The sequence below is a fragment of the Macadamia integrifolia genome, chromosome 6 (assembly GCF_013358625.1).
Source record: "Macadamia integrifolia cultivar HAES 741 chromosome 6, SCU_Mint_v3, whole genome shotgun sequence".
Lineage (NCBI taxonomy): Eukaryota > Viridiplantae > Streptophyta > Magnoliopsida > Proteales > Proteaceae > Macadamia > Macadamia integrifolia.
The window spans coordinates 15,531,642-15,552,315 of record NC_056562.1 but is presented as its reverse complement, the minus strand read 5'-3'; the positions used below and the strand labels follow the sequence as shown (position 1 = coordinate 15,552,315).

Below are 20,674 nucleotides of genomic sequence, written 5' to 3'. Positions count from 1 at the left end.
TTTTTTTTTTTTTTTTTTTAAATTTCGGTGATTTTTCAATCCCGTCAAAGTATCTAAAGATTCTTAATAGAACCTCGTTTAGTGTTACCAAGGATGGTCAGACTCACAACTCACTTAATCTGCTCTGTATGGTACGTGAAGGGACATGGTCGACCGGGAACGGGCTATGACCGGTGACCACACCATTCTGAAGAGTTATAGAGGTGACCGGTTCTGACGGTTAGGGGAATGGTATTGGGTTTGTTGCTTTCGAAATGGGGAAGAGCTTTAGCTTTAGATAGATACTGTTGTCGTCCGTAGCTTTATTCCTGAGTCTTGTCTTAAAGCAACGCTTGGAATGGCGGGACAATTCATTCAGTCATCAGTGATTTTGAAAAGATAAATCATCTCCCTCTCTCTACTCCCCTCTTCTCCCTACTCCCCCATCCTCCTCTCCCTTCTCTCTTCCCCCTTCTCTCTCTTGTTTTGTTTAGACACGTGTCAAAATATGATAGGGCAACCTTTCCTAAAGAGGTTCTCTAAGATCTTCTCTCCCAAGAAAGGCATAGTCAAGGTCCAAAGCCCTTCCTCAGACTTATTTCTTTATTTTGCAGCCAAATTCAAAATCACCCTTTTCCTCCTATCTTTATTAACAATGTTGGTTTTGATGTTGGAACTTTTAAAAGGATGCCGATAAATAGCAACTGAGTTGGCAGTTTTGAAAAGGGAAGGGAATAGGGATCACCTCAATCACAATTTTTGTTTCCCATGCTGACCCATTTTTTAAAGCCCAGGCCCGAATGTACTGGGTTCAGGGTGGGCCAGGCTTGTCTTATTTTTTTTTGTTGCAAGTCTTGTTTTCGACTTAAAACAACTCAACTCATGCAGCCTTATCCTAATTCTCAACTGGGTAATGAGCTTGTACCTCAATTGGTGCTGCCAGCTATAGGTCTTGCATAAGACCCAAGTGGTCATGTGTTCGAACCTCTATCCATTCTACCTCATCTGTCCACTCCCCCTTTGTCTACGGGCCCCCGGTCTATAATCCAACTAAATAAGGTTGGCTACATGGATCCTATTCCTTGAGTTCACTAAAATTTTAGGCTTATCCCTACCTCTTTTAGCTCATTCAATTTACAATAAATCACTTTTTATATCGGAGCATTCAAAGGCCTCTATAACACATGTCCATGCTACCTCAGACTAGTTTCCCGCACCTTATTATGAATAGGGACAATGGATAGGTTTGCTCTAATTTGTTCATTCTTTAATTTATCTTTTCTATTTGTACCACTTATCCATTACAACATCTTCATTTCAGCCACGTTAAGTTTGTTTGAATGTTTTTTCCCTACTACCCAACATTCAGTCACATACGAACGTCATTATTGGTCATACAATCATTTTATAAAATTTCCCTTTAAGTTTGGAAGGATACGTCAATCACACAACATGTCAGATGCACCCCTCCATTTTATCCACCTTATTCTAATTCTTTGTATAATATCATCATCTATTTATCCTTTATTCATGATTGAACCTAGGTATCTAAAATTATCACTTCGTGATAACTCCTATGAAATTTTTAAGTGGGCTCAAGCTGGATAAGTACCATAACTTACATTTTGTTTAACAATTATTTTATTATATTATACATAAACATATTTTGCCCTAGTCATATAAAATTCATTGAATCTTTTTTTTTTTTTCCCTTCTAATTGGGTCTTGGAATATTCATAGACCAAAAGTTTGGTCTACAACTAAACAAAACTCGAGAATTTATTTTTCTTATCTTTAATATTAACACATTTTTCTTCTCCCTATGAATTAACCATAGCGCCAGTCCCTCCTCACCAAGGATTTAGTTATCAGTATCGATATCGGTATCAGAATCTATCGATCAGGATCAGATCCAATCGGATCAGTCTAGATTGATCAATTTGCCGTTACTTTCACAAAAATAGATTTTTCTACTATTTTATCCCTCATCCAATACTAATAGCAAATCTAGATCGGTCGGTATCAATATCAATCTCAGGCGATACCGATGCTATACGACCAATACGTCGATTTAATACCAATACCTAAAACCATGCTCCTCACTACGAGAAGGAGAAGAAAGAAGAAATTAGAAAAATAAGAAGGAAGAAAATTGACTCGCCATGACAAGATTTGACTTGCCTATCTCAGTAGCTTTTGAAATGGATGAATCAAGTCAAAAAACTTAGAATCAAAATGTTTAAAGATAAGTAGAATAAAAGTAGAGTACATGATGTGTACCTTTAGTACTAGTAGGACAGATAGTGGAGTGGTGAAAATCAATAATAAGGAGTTAGCAGTCTTAGCTTGGAATTAACTCTCCTCCTCTCTCTCTCTCTCTCTCTCTCTCTCTCTCTCTCTCTCTCTCTCTCTCTCAAGTCCCAAAATCTTTCTAAAATAGGTCACCAAAAAACCTAAACCGTGTATGGTCCAATGGCAAATTGACCTTTGACCAATTCAAATGGCATAATTTATTGTATATAACTTCGATTAGGCTTATTCTTATTGCATTTGAAAGTAGCCTCAATAATATGACAACTTTTCCTAAAATATCCTTCCTCTAATTCAGCCTAGAAAATGCTAAAAAAAAGATACAAGATTAAATGAACTGAAAAATTGCACTGACAATGGCCACAATCAATTGTCCTTGTGTTCGTCGACACTTAATTTTAGGCACCAAAGTTGGTCATAGCCTATTCTAGGCAAACTTGTGTGACTTACATGGAAATGACCATATCTTCATCGTCTGAGCTTCGATTGACCTGATTTTGGAGAAGTTGGAATCAATGGTACATTTCTCATTTAGAAACCAACAACCCAGAACTTGTGCACATGTCCCAAATTTGGGCTTGAATGTGATTGATGTGCAGATATTGCTACCTTCTGCTTATGCTCTATGCTTGAAGATAATGCCATAACTCCCCACTCTGGTATCTGATTGATATGAAACAAATTCTCATGGAAAGCTAACTCATATATATATATATATATATATACACTTCTTATGCTTTGAGCCCCCTTAAATTTATTAATAAAGGATAGTCTAAAAACCCCATGAAGTTAGACTTCCACACATAGTACTGCTACAATAGAAAATTATAGACTTCCACACATACTAGCAACCTTCACTTTCAGCAACACCACCTTTCAGAACATTTCCTCATGCACACTCGGACTTGAACATGCCTCTCCATCATCCTGAATCATATATCAACGGCTAGCCCATGATAATGATGCCAACTATATCATTTCTACTGCCAACTGCAAGCCTTGCCAACTAAGGCATCCATCTCACAAGCATTGGAAACTGTAAATCATGCCTTTATTGTACTAGCTCCACCATGATTATTAATCAACTCATCTGCAATACTAACCGAGACGTCTCTCTGACACTATCACTATCGTATTACCTACTGCCTATGCATGACACATCTGTTAATCTGGCTCAATCATATAAGCTCGTCTCTTTAATTCATATGCCACATAACAAAAAAGTCTATTAGCTTCTCTGCCATTCCACACATTTTATCTCCCAATGACCTTCCACACAATAATACCAATATTAATGGATATATATTCTACAACATTTTTTTTTTTCGTAAAGAACAACCTAATATAAGTTCTAAGACATAATTTTTACTTCACGCAAAAAAAAAAGGGGGGAAAGAAAGAAAGAAAAGGGTCCGGTTGAACAATATGGCTTACCTATAATGTTGTTCATTATTATCACCATAGTTAATACACGCTTGGAGTGATATATGCATGTCAGTTGGAATTAGGTGTCATCACTTTATACCTAAATTGTTGGTTGAAACAGGGAGATGGGAATGTGTTTTATATGCATTTAGAAAATGCTTGTTATTTGCCTTTTTCCCGTCTCTTTTAGAACATTAAATAGAAGACCTGGAAAAAAGATATATCAATTTGAGAAAAGGCAATAAAATTGTGTGAGAACCAAGGTTTGCTTAAACGGTTTCAGCTTGTGGCTTATTTAGAAGTTTTATTGTTGTTCTTCATGTGAGCTTGAATCACGGTTGTACTTTTTGTCAAAAATGAAATCATAGGCCGGTGGTCTGGATACTTAATCTAAAGGTATCAAATTGGTACTAATATCATATACCGATACAGTAAATCATAATTATCGTATCAAAGGAGATCTAGTACGGTTTTGGTATAAAAAAGGTATCTTCCTTGGTGAGGCATGAGTGTTTTTTTTTTAAACAAAACCATTTAGTATGTATCTGTACCAAAATACTGAAACCATGTCAAATATCAAAATTGTATCAAACTACCGACTATAGATACATAACAAAAGTAAAAAAGGACATGAATATTATACCAAAATCATATTCAAACTGAATAACATACATATTTATACTGAATAAAATCCGTATCGAGCTAGTATAGTATCATGATTGAAATGCAAACATTTTTCTTGTTACTATAAGGTTTTCAGTATTGACTCTTGGCTCATTGTGCCATACCAAAATCGTACCTAATACTATTACCGATTAACACCCTTAACTCAATCCGAGGACTGTGATTGAGTTTAAAGTCCTTTTGCATGATGGTGCCAATACGAGGGACTATGATTGGTTCTGATACATGATTCTTGTTATTTGTAAAAGGGATCACATTAGTGAAAGAAATCCTTAGTTTGGTGGATCTGAGTAGTGGACGTAGGATCATAGACGTTCGTGTGCTTTTCCTTTTATTTACAATATCTCTCTTACACTCTCTTGCTTTCAAGTTGTTAATAAAATCATATTTGTCTCTTGATATGTTTATCTGATTCATTTTATCTTTCATATGTGTTTCGTTGTTTGCTTAGATAAGTATAGTGGGTTCTGTGTTGAACAACTCTTTCGTTCACGATATGACATTATAAATTCAGTACACTGATATTTAGTCCAAGAAACATCAACCATTGGTATGTCAAAATCTATGATGCGTTACCACAACAACAAAGATCTTTTAGGTTAAAGGGTTAACAATATTGTCACTGGTGAAAATATACATCACTAATAGATATGAGGTGGCAAGATAAGTAAGGAAGTTATTTAACTAGTGCTAGTAGTCTAATCAAAAGTAATAAGGCAAGAAAAGTACTCTTCTACATCTAGTAGTAATATATGCAAGATTCTGATGTGATTCAGTTCTATAAACATCGTATGTGTACTTTGATATATGACCTGAATTCAACATTCCTGGTAACACATAATACAATGACAATTTGAATAGGGGGTCCAGTCGTCCCTAGTAAAAAATGTTTTTGGTAAAAACATAAGGACAATCTTATAAGTCCATTAATGATTATATTATGCATAAAAATAAAAATTAATTCTACTAATTAACATTCGGATTTAGTGGACATATAATTCTAATAGGAAGATCATATGACATTGTGATATTTATATTGCAAAAGTTGACACTACAGAAAATTTATAAGGGACTAGCACATGTATTTGATAAATATGTTGAGAATATAGGAATTAAATAAGTAGGCCATTGGCTTTGATGTACAATTGGGGGATTATTGGATATATATTCATCAAAAACAATTTAAAGTGATTAAATTAATTGTCATTTTATATGCGATATATCTCGTCCCAAGGGCGAATCTTAAAGTATTTGCAACTAAGGAAAGAGTTGGGCATCCTAGCCACATGATTTTCACGTACTTTTTATTTTTTTATTATTTTTTTATAATTTGATTTAAGAATATAAACGCGAGTATTCATATTGAATATGTATCTAACTAGATCACCTAAGGATCTTCCATGGACGACCGTCAATTATTTTTAGTAACAAGATTTTCTGTGATAGTTGTTAGTCCTTTATATGAAAGGTTCTTACCGTTGCATTTACATCTTATGAGTTTGGGTGTACTAAAGGTTGATATCTATATTAATTATATATCGGTGCATCGAAACAATGTTATGGAAGAGATGCTCAACAAGGATCAAATTCCCAAATAAGGTAAATATCCTTAGAAAATTATACGATTATGCTTTGACTAAAATTTCAGTTGGCGACAGTTTTATAAAGAGTTTACAAACACATTTAAAATATTAATTTTATTTAGTAATTATATTTGAAAAGGGTTTTCAAAAGCCATATGTTCAATCAGTGGTCGAGTTTTCTCACATAACGGTTTCAATGGGCTGGGGTATTTTACGATGTTCGTAATTAGGAAGTGTTCTTATTGATAAATATTTTTATGATTACTTAAAGTGAGACTTGGATCGACTTTGCTACTCAAGCTGGTCTCTCAGAATCATTGAACGTGGGAACCAACTACTTTGCGAAGGGAGTACCCCTACTCAGGTGTTATATTCCTTGGAGGTACTACACTTGTGGTACAAAGAGGTAACATTGGTTTTGGTTTTGGTTTTGGTTTTTGCTCCAAAACCAAAACACTAAAGAAAAAGTAAGTCTGATAATCAAAGAATGTTATGTAATCACCAATTGGAAGTCTGATAATCAAAGAATGTTATGTAATCACCAATTGGAGCCAATCTCAAATATCCATTAATTAAGCGGAGAGCGTTTGATATTTTTTTAATTGTTAATTTCATCCTAATCCTAATGATGTTGTCATAGAATATTACCTATGCCCCTTCAACATAGATAATATTACCTGTGGGCATGTTATTTTTTTACGGTTGAGGTTGTTGTTAGGGTGGGTGAGCTGGCCAAGTTCTGGTCTTTGTCTATCATGCCACCTTGACGGAGATGAAATAAGTTGCTTCATGTCAATTTGTCTCTTCCTATATATATATATATATATTTATTATTATTATTATTATTATTTTTAAACCTTACGCGCATTTTGACTAATTCTCGGGGAAAGACTAAAGCAGCAACCCATTGCCATGGTCTCCACTTAAATCATAGATACACAGATGAATAATCGAACTTGGGATCATGCGCCTATCCACACAATACCCTAATACCCAATTCACCCTAACCATCTGGGCAACTTACGGATGGATTGTCTCTTCCTGTCAACCTTCATCGTTGTTATATTTTCCTTAATCGACAGCTTCTTCATCATTGGAAACTCGACGGAGTAGTTGTGCTTTGGTTCACCTGCAGGTTAGGGGTTGAAATACCCAAAGGACAATCGAGGTTGATTTCACTGGAGATGAGGAAGGAGAGTAGCAAAAGTGTAGGCAGTGAGGGAGAGGCACTCTTTTTAAGTAGTTTTATAATTCCTACCTTTATTTTAGGTATTTTGGTTAATCAAAAGATTGATTTGGGAATTTGTAAATCAGAACCCTTTTTTTTTTTTTGAATAATCTCATAATTTTCCTAAGAGTTTAAGTGGATTAGACATAAAAGAGTTTTAAGTAGATTACAATTGCCAAAGCAGGAAGCATGACATAATCTTAAAAAACAAAGAAGAAAAATAAGGAAGGAAAGAAATTTCATAGACATTTTATGACAATCTCGATAGCTAAAAAAAAAAAAAAACTTCAATTGTATACAATTAGAAAAAGAATATAAATTACACCCGAAATGGATCTCTGCAGCACCCCTTGGTGCAACAAGGTACCAGTGAGGGTTTTGTGTATTCTTCGTCCTCTGTTTTTCACACTTATTTCTTTCCTTTTTCTCTTTCCCTCTTGTTTTGTGTCGATCTCTCTCTTTAGTCTGTACTGGTACCTCTGTTATACCAAGGTTGGGTGCTGTAGAGGGTTCATATCCAATTACACTCAAAATACCTAATATTATTACCTTAAAAAAAAAATTACTATTCAACAAAAGGACACTTGAGATACCCAAGATTTAAAAAATAAATAAATTAAAAAAAATAAAATTGTGGGTACCTCATGTTTCAAAAGTGACGTAGAGGTAACCTGATAAACTATTTTGTTCACAAATTAGACATATTTCTGATTTACGCATCCATCTCATCCTCTACGTCCAGCTCCTTCCCAGTGGACCCAGCCTAAGGCCCACCACAATTTGCAGCCACCAGCCACTCCCTCTGCGCAACCAATGCTTGCACCCTCCCACCCTCTCCTCTCCACAATCCCCTTTGCACAATCCGTCCACCACCCTCCTGCCTCCCCCCTCCCTCTTTTCTACTTTTTATTCAACATCCCACACCCTCTTCTTCTTTGCAGCGGTCGGGGGATGAGGCGTAAGAGGGTTGCAGTGGCAGTCCTGTAAATAAGCAATCAATTGGCAACATTCATTCTGGGATTGTTTTGCAGCAGGGAGCTTCCAGGCACCCACGGCCAGAACCCCTGAGATTAAAATTGAAACTAGAGATTCAAAGAGGGTTGGACTCTGCACTTTACACTTGCGGGCCAAAGGTGTTCTACATTTACATGATTTTTATAAAGTGATCCAGCGAGGAAAACTTAAACGCCAAGGAACTGGTATTGAGTCAACAGAATCAAGTAATCAACACTACAAAGAGAAGACATGAACTTCTTTGTCTTTTCTCCGAGAGTGTTCTTCATTGTTTCATACTCTTCTTTATCTACAAAAATCTTGAACGGTTTTGTGAAGACCCAACATGCGTGACTTCTCTGTTTATTGAGAAGCCAAGATTTATAAACTGTAACCGCTCTTGTTCCCTATGCCCTCTCACAGGTTTGCCCATGTGTGATCTCACGTGGATATCCATGCGGGCTCTTCCATTGGCCCAATTCTTGCACAGTGGTGACCGATTACCCTTCTCTTGCCTATAATTAAAGAAAATACAACGGACGAAGAACCGTAAGAGAGTATTTGAGGAGGAGGGCCGGGGGCAGGAATCTGGATCAGGTCCTTGTACGAGAATCATTTTCGTATGGTGTTTGTGTTGGTGTATGATGTCTTGTATTCCGTCGCAGTTCAATCCAGGGAGTACTAGTGTAGCACCTAGATAGGCAGGACGGCGGTCCCGCTAGCCAGTTAGTAGGCCGTGGGGGTTGCAAGGGCGGCAAGAGGCTCCCCTGCATAGCAGGGGGTGTAGGGGGGTGCAGCCCCCCGCTCGAATTTTTTATTTGAGGGCAATTATGTACTTTCGAGATTAGGGTTTTTCCGCTATATATTTGTAGTGAGGGTTTCTTTCTCTATAATGCAAGCAATACTGAGAGGTGTGAGGACGAGCGTTGTAACCCTATTCTCCATTGATAGTGAAGCAGGATCTCATCTCATCGGGGACGTAGGCAACCTTGCCAAACCTTGTAAAATCCGTGTGCATTGTTTGTTTTGTTTTTCCATTATCTTCTACATCGTTTTAGGGTTGTGTTTCTACAAATTGGTATCAAAGCTCTAGGTTTCCGTTTTCTAGGGTTTACTATCACGATGGTAGGGAAATGATCGAATGTCAAGTATGATATCGAGAGGTTTAATGGGAAGAACAATTTCACTCTCTGGCGTCAAAGGATGAATGATCTTCTGATACAGTAGGGTTTGACGAAAACGTTGTTGGGGAAGTCGAATAAACCTGCAAAAATTACTGACGAAGATTGGAAAGAGATGGAGGAAAAAGCGGTAAGTGCTATTCGATTAAATCTTTTTGATGATGCCCTACAATATGTTGTGGGTATCGAATCTGCACCGTAATTATGGGCGAAACTTAAAAGCATCTACATGACGAAGTCCTTAACGAACAAGTTGTTCATGAAAAGCAATTGTATTCTCTACAGATGGAGGAAGGTACGGATCTATTAGAGCATCTTAATATGTTCAATCAGATCGTAGGTAAACTTACAAACCTGGAGGTTAAGATCGAGGATGAAGACAAGGCGTTACTATTGCTGTCATCGCTCCCATAATTATATGATCACCTAGTAACGACTCTCTTGTACGGGAAGGAGACCCTTGAGATGGATGAAGTCGCAGCTGTCCTCATGTCCAATGATACAAGGAAGAATGCAAGTAGTACGAAATCTCAAGGAGAAGGTTTTTTTGGAGGTGACAAGGAGCAGGAAAGAGGGAGATCAAATCAGAAGGGATCTGGGAAGAGTTGATCAAAATCAAAAGGGGAAAAGACAAAGGTCTCTTGTTACTATTGCAAGAAGGAAGGTCATCTGAAGAGAGTGCTTGAAAAGGAAGGCAGACTTAAAGAAGAAAGTTGTAGATAAGACATCTGAGGAAGCTAGCGTGGCTGCCAGTTCAGATGGAGATGATGGAGATGTACTCTCTATATCATCAGGTAAGAATCAACCTTCTAATTCTTGGATTTTAGATTCTGGATGTTCATATCACATGTGTCCACATAAGGATTGGTTTGATACATATCAACCATATAATGGTGGATCTGTCCTAATGGGAAATGATGCCGTATGCAAGACCATTGGGATAGACACTATCAAAATCAAGATGTTTGATGGGATAGTAAGAACCTTAGCAGATGTGAGACATGTACCAGAATTAAGGAAAAACTTAATATCTTTGGGGGAACTTGACTCAAATGGCTGCAAGTACATAGCAGAAGGTGGAGTTCTCAAAGTTATTAAGGGTGTAATGGTTGTCATGAAGGGACAGCTAGCAAGAAACCTATACAGACTCATAGGGAGCACAGTTATAGGTAGAGCATCTATGACTACAGATGCAGTATTTGATACAGATGATACCTATCTGTGGCATATGCGGTTAGGGCATATGGGAGAAAGAGGATTGATGGAGCTTCATAAAAGAAAAATGTTGAAGGGAGTAAAAACTTGTAAACTGAACTTCTGCAAGTATTGTGTGTTTGGAAAACAGTGCAAGGTTAGTTTCAAAACTGTAAAACATAAGAGTAAAGGGGTGCTTGATTATGTACACAGCGATGTATGGGGTCCTTCAACAACAAAATCTAAAGGTGGGGCAAAATACTTCGTGACCTTTGTTGATGATTACTCAAGGAAAGTCTGGATCTACTTCATGAAGCATAAAAGTGAGGTATTCACTAAATTTAAGGAATGAAAGGCTGAGGTAGAAAGGAAGACAGGAAATAAAATTAAATACTTGAGAACAGATAATGGAGGAGAGTACACATACAAGCCGTTTCTAGAATTGTGCAAAGCTGAAGGAATTACACGTCACTTCACTGTTCCAAAGACACCATAGCAAAATGGTGTAGCTGAAAGGACGAACAGAACACTTATAGAAAGAGCTCGGAGTATGAGACTGAATGCAGGGTTGAGTAAGAGATTTTGGACAGAAGCAGTGAACATGGCATGTTTCCTCATCAATAGGTCTCCATCAAAGGCGATTGATTGTAAAATTCCTGAAGAGGTATGGACAGAAAAACCAGTAGATTATTCTATTCTAAAAATATTTGGTTGTCTAGCCTATGCGCATGTTGAGAGTGAGTAGCGTTCCAAGTTAGACTCAAAGTCTAGACAATGTATCTTTCTTGGTTTTAAGAAAGGTGTAAAGGGACTCAAGTTGTGGGATCCAAGTTCACAGAAAGTTGTGGTTAGCAGAGACGTTGTGTTTGATGAGTCTCATATAGTGAAGTCAAATTACAATTCACAAGCAGTTGATGAAAATAAAGAAGGTTCTACTGTGCAAGTGGAGTTAGGTGAGTTAAAAACAACAAGAGAGAATGAGTCATCAAGTGACTTACCAGGATAACAGGAAGCAGTAGAAGTTCCCTATACTGTGGCAAAGGGTAAAGGGAAACATACTCACAAAGCACCTATGAGATACGGGTTTGAGGACATGGTTTCCTATGCCCTCACTGTAGGTACAGGTGATCCATCTTCTTACCATGATGCTTTGAGTGATGCACAGCATGACAAATGGATGACAGCTATGATGGAGGAAATGGAATCTCTACAGAAGAACAAGATTTGGGAGATTGTGGAAAAACCCAAGGGAAGAAAAATCATTGGGTGTAAATGGGTCTTTCGTAAGAAAGAGGCAGCATCTGAGAAGGAGCGTGAAAGGTATAAGGCCAGACTTGTAGCCAAGGGCTATGCACAGAAGGAGGGGATAGACTACAATGAAATATTCTCTCCGGTGGTGAAACACACTTCGATCAGGGTATTACTTGCTTTGGTGGCCATGTATGATTTAAAGCTTGAACAACTTGATGTGAAAACTGTATTTATTCATGGTGACTTGGAAGAACAGATTTACATGGAGCAGCCTGAAGGTTTCAAGGTGTAGGAAAAGGAAGACCATGTTTGTCTACTTAAGAGGTCGCTTTATGGCCTTAAGCAATCACCTAGGCAGTGGTACAAGCGTTTTGATTCCCACATGATGAAGATTGGCTACACAAGAAGTGAGTATGATAGTTGTGTTTATTATAAAGTATCAAGTGATAATTCTATTATTTTGTTGATGCTTTTTGTTGATGACATGCTCATTGCTGCAAAGAACGAACATGATATAGTTTCTTTGAAGTCTTTGTTGAGTATTGAATTTGAGATGAAGGATCTTGGTGCCGTTAAGAAGATCCTTGGTATGGAAATTCTTAGAGATAGAAATGCAGGTAAACTTTTGTAACTCAGAAGAGGTATATTGAAAAGGTGCTAGAGCGTTTCAATATGGAAAAGGCTAAGCCGATTAGCACTCCGTTAGCTGACCACTTCAAGTTATCTGAAAGGGAATGCCCTACAACACATGAGGAGGTGGAGCAGATGTCTCAAGTCCCCTATGCTAAAGTAGTTGGGAGTCTCATGTATGCTATGGTTTGTAGCAGGCCGGATTTGTCTCATGCAGTCAGTGTTGTTAGCAGATACATGAGTAATCCAGGGAAGAAGCATTGGAATGCAATTAAGTGGATCTTCAGATATTTGAGCAAGACTAAAGATATAGGTGTTATGTTCAGTGGCAAGGGAAGTTCTACAGAATTGGCAAGTTATGTTGATTCTGACTATACTGGTGATTTAGACAAGAGGAGATCTACTACAGGATATGTGTTTACATTAGCTGGTGGACCTACATCATGGAGGGCGATGTTTCAGTCTACAATTGCATTGTCTACTACAGAGGCAGAGTACATGGCAGTAGTTGAGGCTTCCAAGGAAGGAGTCTGGTTGGCTGGACTAGTTCGTGAGTTGGGGTTGGAGCAAGGAGGTATAGTGTTACATTGTGACGGTCAGAGTGCCATACATCTTGCAAAGAATCAGGTGTTTCATGCAAGGACAAAGCATATTGATGTGAGATTTCATAAGATCAGGGAGCTTGTGTCAGAAGGCAGTATTCACTTGAGAAAAATTCATACAGATCTCAATCTTGCAGATATGTTTACAAAGCCAGTTACTACAGAGAAGTTCAAGTCCTGCTTGGACTTAATTAATATTACTCATTGTTGAAAATGAAGGACGCACCAAACAGGTGCGGGTTTGTACCTCTAATGATGAAGACGTCTATAAGTTATCTTTATAGGAGGCTCGACAGAATTCAAGCCAAGGTGGAGATTATTGGTGTATGATGTCTTGTATTCCGTCGCAGTTTAATCTAGGGAGTACTGGTGCAGCACCTAGATAGGCAGGATGGCGCAGCTCCCCGCTTGAATTTTTTATTTAAGGGCAATTGTGTATTTTCCAGATTAGGGTTTTTTTTCTCTATATATTTGTAGCGAGGGTTTCTTCCTCTGTAATGCAAGCAATACTGAGAGGTGTGAGGACGAGCACTGTAACTCTATTCTTCATTGATAGTGAAGCAGGATCTCATCTCACCGGGGACGTAGGCAACCTTGCCGAACCTCGTAAAATCCATGTGCATTGTTTGTTTTGTTTTTCCATTATCTTCTGCATTGTTTTAGGGTTGCGTTTCTACAATTTGATCCACACTTAGATTTCACTCAAAGTGAAAACTAATTGAAATAAGAGAGATTAAGTGGAATCCAAGTGTGGATCAGACACCGTACGAGAATGGTTTTCGTACGAGGACTAGATTCAGACTCTTAGGGAAAGGGGTTGTGGAGACCGGAGTGTGGTGGGGATGGGGGAAAAATTGGTTGCTTCATGAGCGGTAACCTTCCTAGTACTCTAGGGGTAAGGGTGGAAAATACCCTCCTAGAAATCTAGGATGGAAATTTTCAACATACCCCCAAGATTCCATTTCCCTAGCTGCTACCGAGGATAGTAGTGTTGGTGTACGATGTCTTGTATTCCGTTGCAGTTTAATCCAGGGAGTACTGGTGTAGCACCTCGACAGGTAGGATGACGGCCTTGCTAGTCGGTTAGCGGGCCATGGGGGTTGCAAGGGGGCAGGAGGCCCCCCTGCATAACACGCGTACACCCCCCGCTTGAATTTTTTTATTTGAGGGCAATTGTGTACTTTCTGGATTAGGGTTTTTCACTATATATTTGTAGCGATAGTTTTTTTCTCTGTAATGCAAGCAATACTGAGAGGTGTGAGGGACGAGCGCTGTAACCATATTCTCCATTGATAGTGAAGCAGGATCTCATTTCGCTGGGGACGTAGGCAACCTTGTTGAACCTCGTAAATCTGTGTGCATTGCTTGTTCTTATTTTTTCATTTTCTTCTGCATCATTTTAGGGTTGCGTTTCTACAAGTAAAAACTTGTCTGCTACCTTGATAGTACCCAAGTTTCGGGATGGGAGGGTGCACACGGGTTGTGCAGTAAAAGTGGGGTGTTGGTTGCAAATAGTGATGGGGAAGAGGGGGTGAGAGGAGGTGGATGGGTAAAATAAAAAATATGTGAGCAAAAATAATTTAAAAGGTACCTCAAATGGAATGAGGCTCTTTTGTAACAAAGATTCGAGGGCTGGGAGCCCTGAGACACACAACTCAAGTTGCTCGCAGCTCCTAAATCTGCACTACAAGACGTGTCGCGCGGTAAAAGATCCCCACGCCTCAAATGTCACTTTTTAAATATGAGATTTTTTTTTTTTTTTTTTAAAAGTTAAATACCTCATGTGTAATTTATCTCCAATAAATAAAAATCCCGCCACCAAAACTGTCAACTAGAAGCAACGAAAGTCTGAAAGGTTGTGATATTTTTCTTTTCTTTAATCCAAACATACCGTTTCCTGGATAATTGCTGATGTCACGTTGAAACAAAACTCTTTAGTTCTTTAGATTGTGTTTTCTTCGTCTCCGAGGTCTGAATCGGATCTCTAAAGCCTTTTACCCCGCTGTCAATCAAAACCCTAGTTTAATGTCCAGGTAAGTTCATGAGGAAGAGCTCTCGGCGCTTAAATCCGATCAATTAGTTGTTTTTCTGATTGTCTATCTCTTGGTTTGTTTCGCAGAAACCCATTTGGAAGCTCAATAAACTAATACAAGTTCTGTATCGCAGAAAATGTGGAGCTGCAGGGGTACCTTCAGTTGCTGCTTTCTTTCTGATACAATGAAAAGCTCCAGAAGGTAATCTGTTGGTAATTTTGTTCTGAGAATTTCTTTTCCTTCCAAATGTTCCGACCTTTTGGTAAGGTCTTAAATGCACGGTGAAAATTTTGAAATAAGTTTAAAACCTGTGATCTTATGAGCAACTGTTAACATTTGAGCTTGAAGTGGTTTGAACAAGTTAGGTTGCTAAATTGAGCTGAACAGTTTGCACTATTAGTATTGCATTTTATGAATTGGGCTTCGTTTTGGGAAGATTTTGGGGACAGTGGAACTCAATTCTTGGTCCTCTTTTTCCAAGTACCCTGTATTCCGCCCCGGGGGGGGGGGGGGAGGGAGTAAAACTAGAAGGATTGTTATAATCTAGAAGGGTCATTAGAAAGCGAATTGTTTTGATGCATTCAGACAGAAAAGCTAACATAAATGTTGTGGATTTAATCTTTTTCGAATTTCATTCACGCCTTAGATCATAGATCAGGGAATTTATCCATCTTCAATAAAGGAGCCGAGGTGGGGGGTGGGGTTGTGCTCAATTTGGGAAAAAAATTTGAATGGCTAGTCGTGGTTTAGGACATATTGACCTGCTTGGTTCACGCGTGGAATTTGCACTGTATTATATATATATATATATATATATATAAAGAACCACACGCCTGTGCATTTCTGGAATTAAAATGAACAAATGGCATTCAACTTAATTTTCCCTTGAGTTTATTAGAGGAATAAGAAGAAGAGAATGAAGACTGGGGCGATGGAAGCCAGCTCCCATCAGAAATACGTAATATGTCTACTAAATTTCCGGGCATTTTTCTTCTTCCTATTGAAAATTCCAAATAATGAAAATGGATGGTTTTGATATTTTGGTTAACGATGAAAAGAATCTCATGTAAGCTGAAAGTAAAGCAGGACAACTTTAAGAATTTCTAATGATAAAGGGCCAGGGCTGTAAAAGCACCAAGAAATGCTTTTTTTTATCCTACTAATCTTCAGCTTTTTGTTTGCAGGAAAGTGAATATTTCCATGGGAGCATGTGGTCACAATTTTCAGTCACCCCCTAAATCACCATCATTATCAACCTTCCATGGATTCTCATTTCATAACAGTTCCAGGAAATGCAAGAAATTATCGTTTTACTCAACACCAATCAATGGCGTGGAAGAAGAAATTGGTTTATTGATTTCTCAGAGATCTTCAATTACCAAAAGAGAGTCAAAATGTGAGCAATCAGACATGTTTGGGGATGGTGAAGAATTTTCTTTTGAACTATATGAAAATTCAATCTGTAGCTGCTGTAAATTAGGTGAGATTGATAAATCTATGTTTTTACTTTCTCAAATGGATGCCATAGGATTTCACCCCAGTTTGATGTGCTACATTTGTTTGATTGAAGCCCTTGGAAGTGTTGGTCGGACTCTTGAAGCAGATGCTCTTTTCCAGGAAATGAGGTGGTCTGGATTTGAGCCGACAATAAGAGCTTATAATGTTATTCTTAAGGGATTCTTCAAGAAAGGGCTTTTAGGGCTTGCAGATAGGGTTTTGGTTGAAATGGATCATTTAGGCATGAAAAGGAATCAAGAAACGTATGAGATTCTTCTAGATTACTATGTCCACGCTGGGCGATTGGAAGATACCCAGTTGATTATAAGTGAGATGAAGCAGAGACATTTACAACTGAACACTAATGTCTATAGCAAGGTTATTGGTCTTTATAGGGACAATGGGATGTGGAAGAAAGCAGTAAACATCATGAGAGAAATGAGGGAAATGGGGTTATCACTTGATAGGAGGATCTATAATAGCATAATTGATTCATTTGGGAAGTATGGTGAGCTGGACCAAGCTGTAGAAGTCTTTGAAAACATGCAAAGAGAAGGCATAAAACCAAATATTGTGACATGGAATTCTTTGATTCGGTGGCATTGTAAGGCTGGGGATCTCACTGGAGCTCTTGAATTCTTTAGTAAGATGCAAGAACAAGGGTTGTATCCAGATCCCAAGATCTTTATTACCATCATCAGTAGTTTGGGGGAGCAAGGGAAATGGGATATCATAAAGAACAATTTTGAGAGTATGAAAAGCAGAGGGCTTCAAAAGAGTGGAGTCATTTATGCAGTCTTAGTAGATATCTATGGGCAATATGGGAGATTTCAAGGTGCTGAAAATTGTCTGTTGGCTTTGAAGTCAGAAGGTCTAAAGCCTACAGCTAGCCTATTTTGTACGTTAGCAAATGCTTATGCTCAACAGGTGATATACATGTTACTAACTAGCTGTCTTTTTTTGTTTTATATTTTTCCCCCTATTATAGTACTGTTTCCCGTAATGATTAGTGAGTTCCTCTCAGAAGTTTCTTAAATTTATGAACTATCACCTATGCAGAAGAATTTTGTAAGTGGAGATGATTGAAGTACAATAGTGCAATAGTCATTCTACTCAACATACATCTTGTTCATTTATAACACACTAGAGCAACATTCCTCACCAGAGCGTATAATATTGCTCCATGGAAAACCATTATCTGTTTTCCGTAGATTGGCTTGTTTGATACAGCAGGCATGGAGTTGAGAAGAAGAATTGAGAGAATGATTTGGCTTATCAATGATTGATAGAGGCCCACTTTATTTATAGATGAGAAATAATACGAATAAGGTATGTTAGATGAGGATGACTTACCCTTATCCTAACATACACACGTGATACATGTGATACATTGAACATGGACACAAATCAACACCATGTGATACATTAAACCTAGACACACATTAACACTCGCCATCAAGTTGGTGCATATATGTCTCTCATGTCCAACTTACATACAATAGGATGAAACACTTTGCAATATAAACCTTTTGTGAACACATCAGCCAAATGTTTTTTTGTGCTGACAAAAAGTATATGTTGGCTTTTAGGGAAGTTGTTATAATCCAAACAAGTCCTAAGGTCATTTAGGTGTTTAATGGTCCTTGTGATATTCTAGAACTTTCTCTCCACTATTATAAATAAAGAGGGCTAGTGTCATGTTAGACACAAGTCATTACCCCATCCAACATGGTGTCAGAGGCCTAGATCCAAATCACTAAGGGCTCCTTTTCCCCTCCATCTCTCTCTTTCTCGATTTTCTTTCCCAGCGCCTCTCCTCTTTCTTGACTTTCTCTCCCGGCACCACCCTCCTTCCTTCTATCTCGATGGTAGTTCCTTAAACCACCAAGAGAGCCACTAGTTTCTTCCATCTTCTTATCTGGGCTATGAGATCCTCTTCTTCAATGATTTGAGAGACCCAACTCTTCATTTTCTATCGATTTTCAGGGTTTTCTCACCTGGTATACTTTGTTGTCAGGGTACTTTTTCCTTGTTTGAGGCACCAATCGACTGATGATGATTGTGGTTGGTGCTACTGATCGTTGGAGTGGTATGTACTAGCCACTTTACCATCTCAGGACTCCGTTCCAGAGCTCTCCCAATGAGTCCCAAAATCAAATTTTCAGGGTTTTCACCATTTATCGATTTTTTGGCTTTCGGCTTTACCCCTACTTTTTGGTGCTTCCTCTACCCCCGACTAGTGTTTTTGTCTTAGCACAACCCCGTCGAGTTGCAACTTGCAACCATGTCTACAAGCTCTTTTGCTTTCACTGGTGGAGACACCTCGACTCTTTCCACTTTTCCTCCTTGTGCTATCAAGCTTGAAGGCACCAACTACCTTATGTGGTCAGACTCGATCTGTATCTCCATCAAGTCTCATGGCTATTATGGGTCGTTGCTATTATGGGTACCTCACTGGAACCACAAAGCGTTCGACCTCAAGTCCTGAGATTGATAAGGGGGAGTGCGCCAATTCTCTTGTTATGGCATTCCTTATCAACTCTATGCAACCACAACTTCCCCGTGGCTATCTTTTTCTTAACTGCTATGAAGATTTGGAAATCTGTACAGGAGATCTCCAACTCAAGTTTTCAAAATACGCTAGAAGGTTTGTGACCTGAAGCAAAGATATCTAACTCTGTTACATTATGCTCTGAGTTGCAAATGCTGTGGAATGAGTTGGACTTCTATGAGGAGTATGTTCCTTCCACTCCTATTGACGTCACTAGATTTAAAAAACGAGAGGAGAAGATTCGGGTCTATAACTTTCTGGCAAGGCTGATTGTTGAGTATGATTAGTTACGGGCCTACATTGTGAGCTGATCTCCCTTTCCTACCATGGATCAAGTTTATGTTGTGATCCAACTTGAGGACAATTGTCGTACCACTATGCTTCCACAACCTCGTGCTGATCCTACTAAGAGATCTACATTTGCTTCTGTTAAGTTTGTCTTCAATTCTTGACCCATTTTGAAGATTGACCCACTCCGACATATTTTGGCGGCGACCCGAATGGCAAGTTTTCTGAGATCTGTGATGGAAGCAGAGGGGTTGGACCGATAGGCCCAATTGATCGTGACCCGATGGGTCGACCTGCGACTTGGAGTATATAATGTACTATTGTCTTGTTGAGAAAGTCATTACATTTTGGGGGGTTTTTCGAGCTAGGGTTTCAGGGCGAGTTTTCTCGCTGCTGCTTGGGTGTAATCTCTCTTCCTCATAGTGAAACATATTCTTCTTCGCCCAAGGATGTAGCACACCACACCTGTGTGTGAACCTCGTTAAATCTCTATGTTGTGTGGATCTATTGTCTGTTTATTTTCGTATTTCTTGGTGTTTGCTCTAACAGCTTCTGGTACTCAACCCTTCATTGCGGCCCCATAGTCTGGTGGTCCCTCTGTCAGAACTCTAGTGAAGTGCGACTACTGTGGTAAGGAGTGTCATACCAAAGAACATTGTTGGAAGCTTCATGGCCGCCTTGTTAATACGTCTGGCAAAGGTCGCGGAAAGGGTTGTGGTGCATCTGGTCAGCCCAACCATACTGAGGTCCCTGATACTGACCCTACTATCTCAGCAGCCTCTCTTAGCATCTGATGAGCTGATTGCATTCCGAAGCCTTCTGACATGTATGAAGACCCTTGATACATCTTGTTTGAGATTTACAATGTAACCGCAAGCGTACGGATCAATGTAGCTACGGGTTGAACACAGGGAGAGCAGCCACTTTATTTTTTTATTTCTTTTAATAATGCGAAAGTGAACCGATTAATGGTTGTGATCTAATTCTAATTACCATTCTAAACATATGTATCTAAAATAACGTCCTAACCATTCGTCATCTAAGAATTTAAAGACGCAAGCCACACAATTAAAATTAAATAATAAATAACTGAAAATAAACAACCCACGCAATTAAAAAAAAAAAATAAATAAATAAAGGAAAAAATGCTGAAATAAAAATAAAGTAAAAGAAAGGGGATAAAGCTAGAGAGAGACTCACAAGTAGGTTTCTCTACTTAGCCCGAGGGATGCATCATAATATGAG

General features: G+C 38.5%; 1 protein-coding gene across 4 annotated transcripts in view; it reads left to right on the top strand.

Moving 5' to 3' along the window:
* Positions 1 to 14,883: 14,883 nt before the first annotated feature.
* LOC122082857 (pentatricopeptide repeat-containing protein At5g42310, chloroplastic-like) overlaps positions 14,884 to 20,674 on the top strand; it is a 27,626-nt gene continuing 21,835 nt past the window's right edge. For 2 of the 4 annotated variants that reach the window (XM_042650654.1, XM_042650657.1), the window contains exons 1-3: positions 14,884 to 15,093; positions 15,180 to 15,294; positions 16,278 to 17,517. In XM_042650654.1, coding sequence (XP_042506588.1) covers positions 15,230 to 15,294; positions 16,278 to 17,517 — 1,305 coding nt within the window. In that variant the 5' untranslated portion in view covers positions 14,884 to 15,093; positions 15,180 to 15,229. The remainder of the gene's footprint in view (positions 15,094 to 15,179; positions 15,295 to 16,277; positions 17,518 to 20,674) is intronic. The other 2 variants (XM_042650656.1, XM_042650655.1) reach the window with 2 other exon arrangements.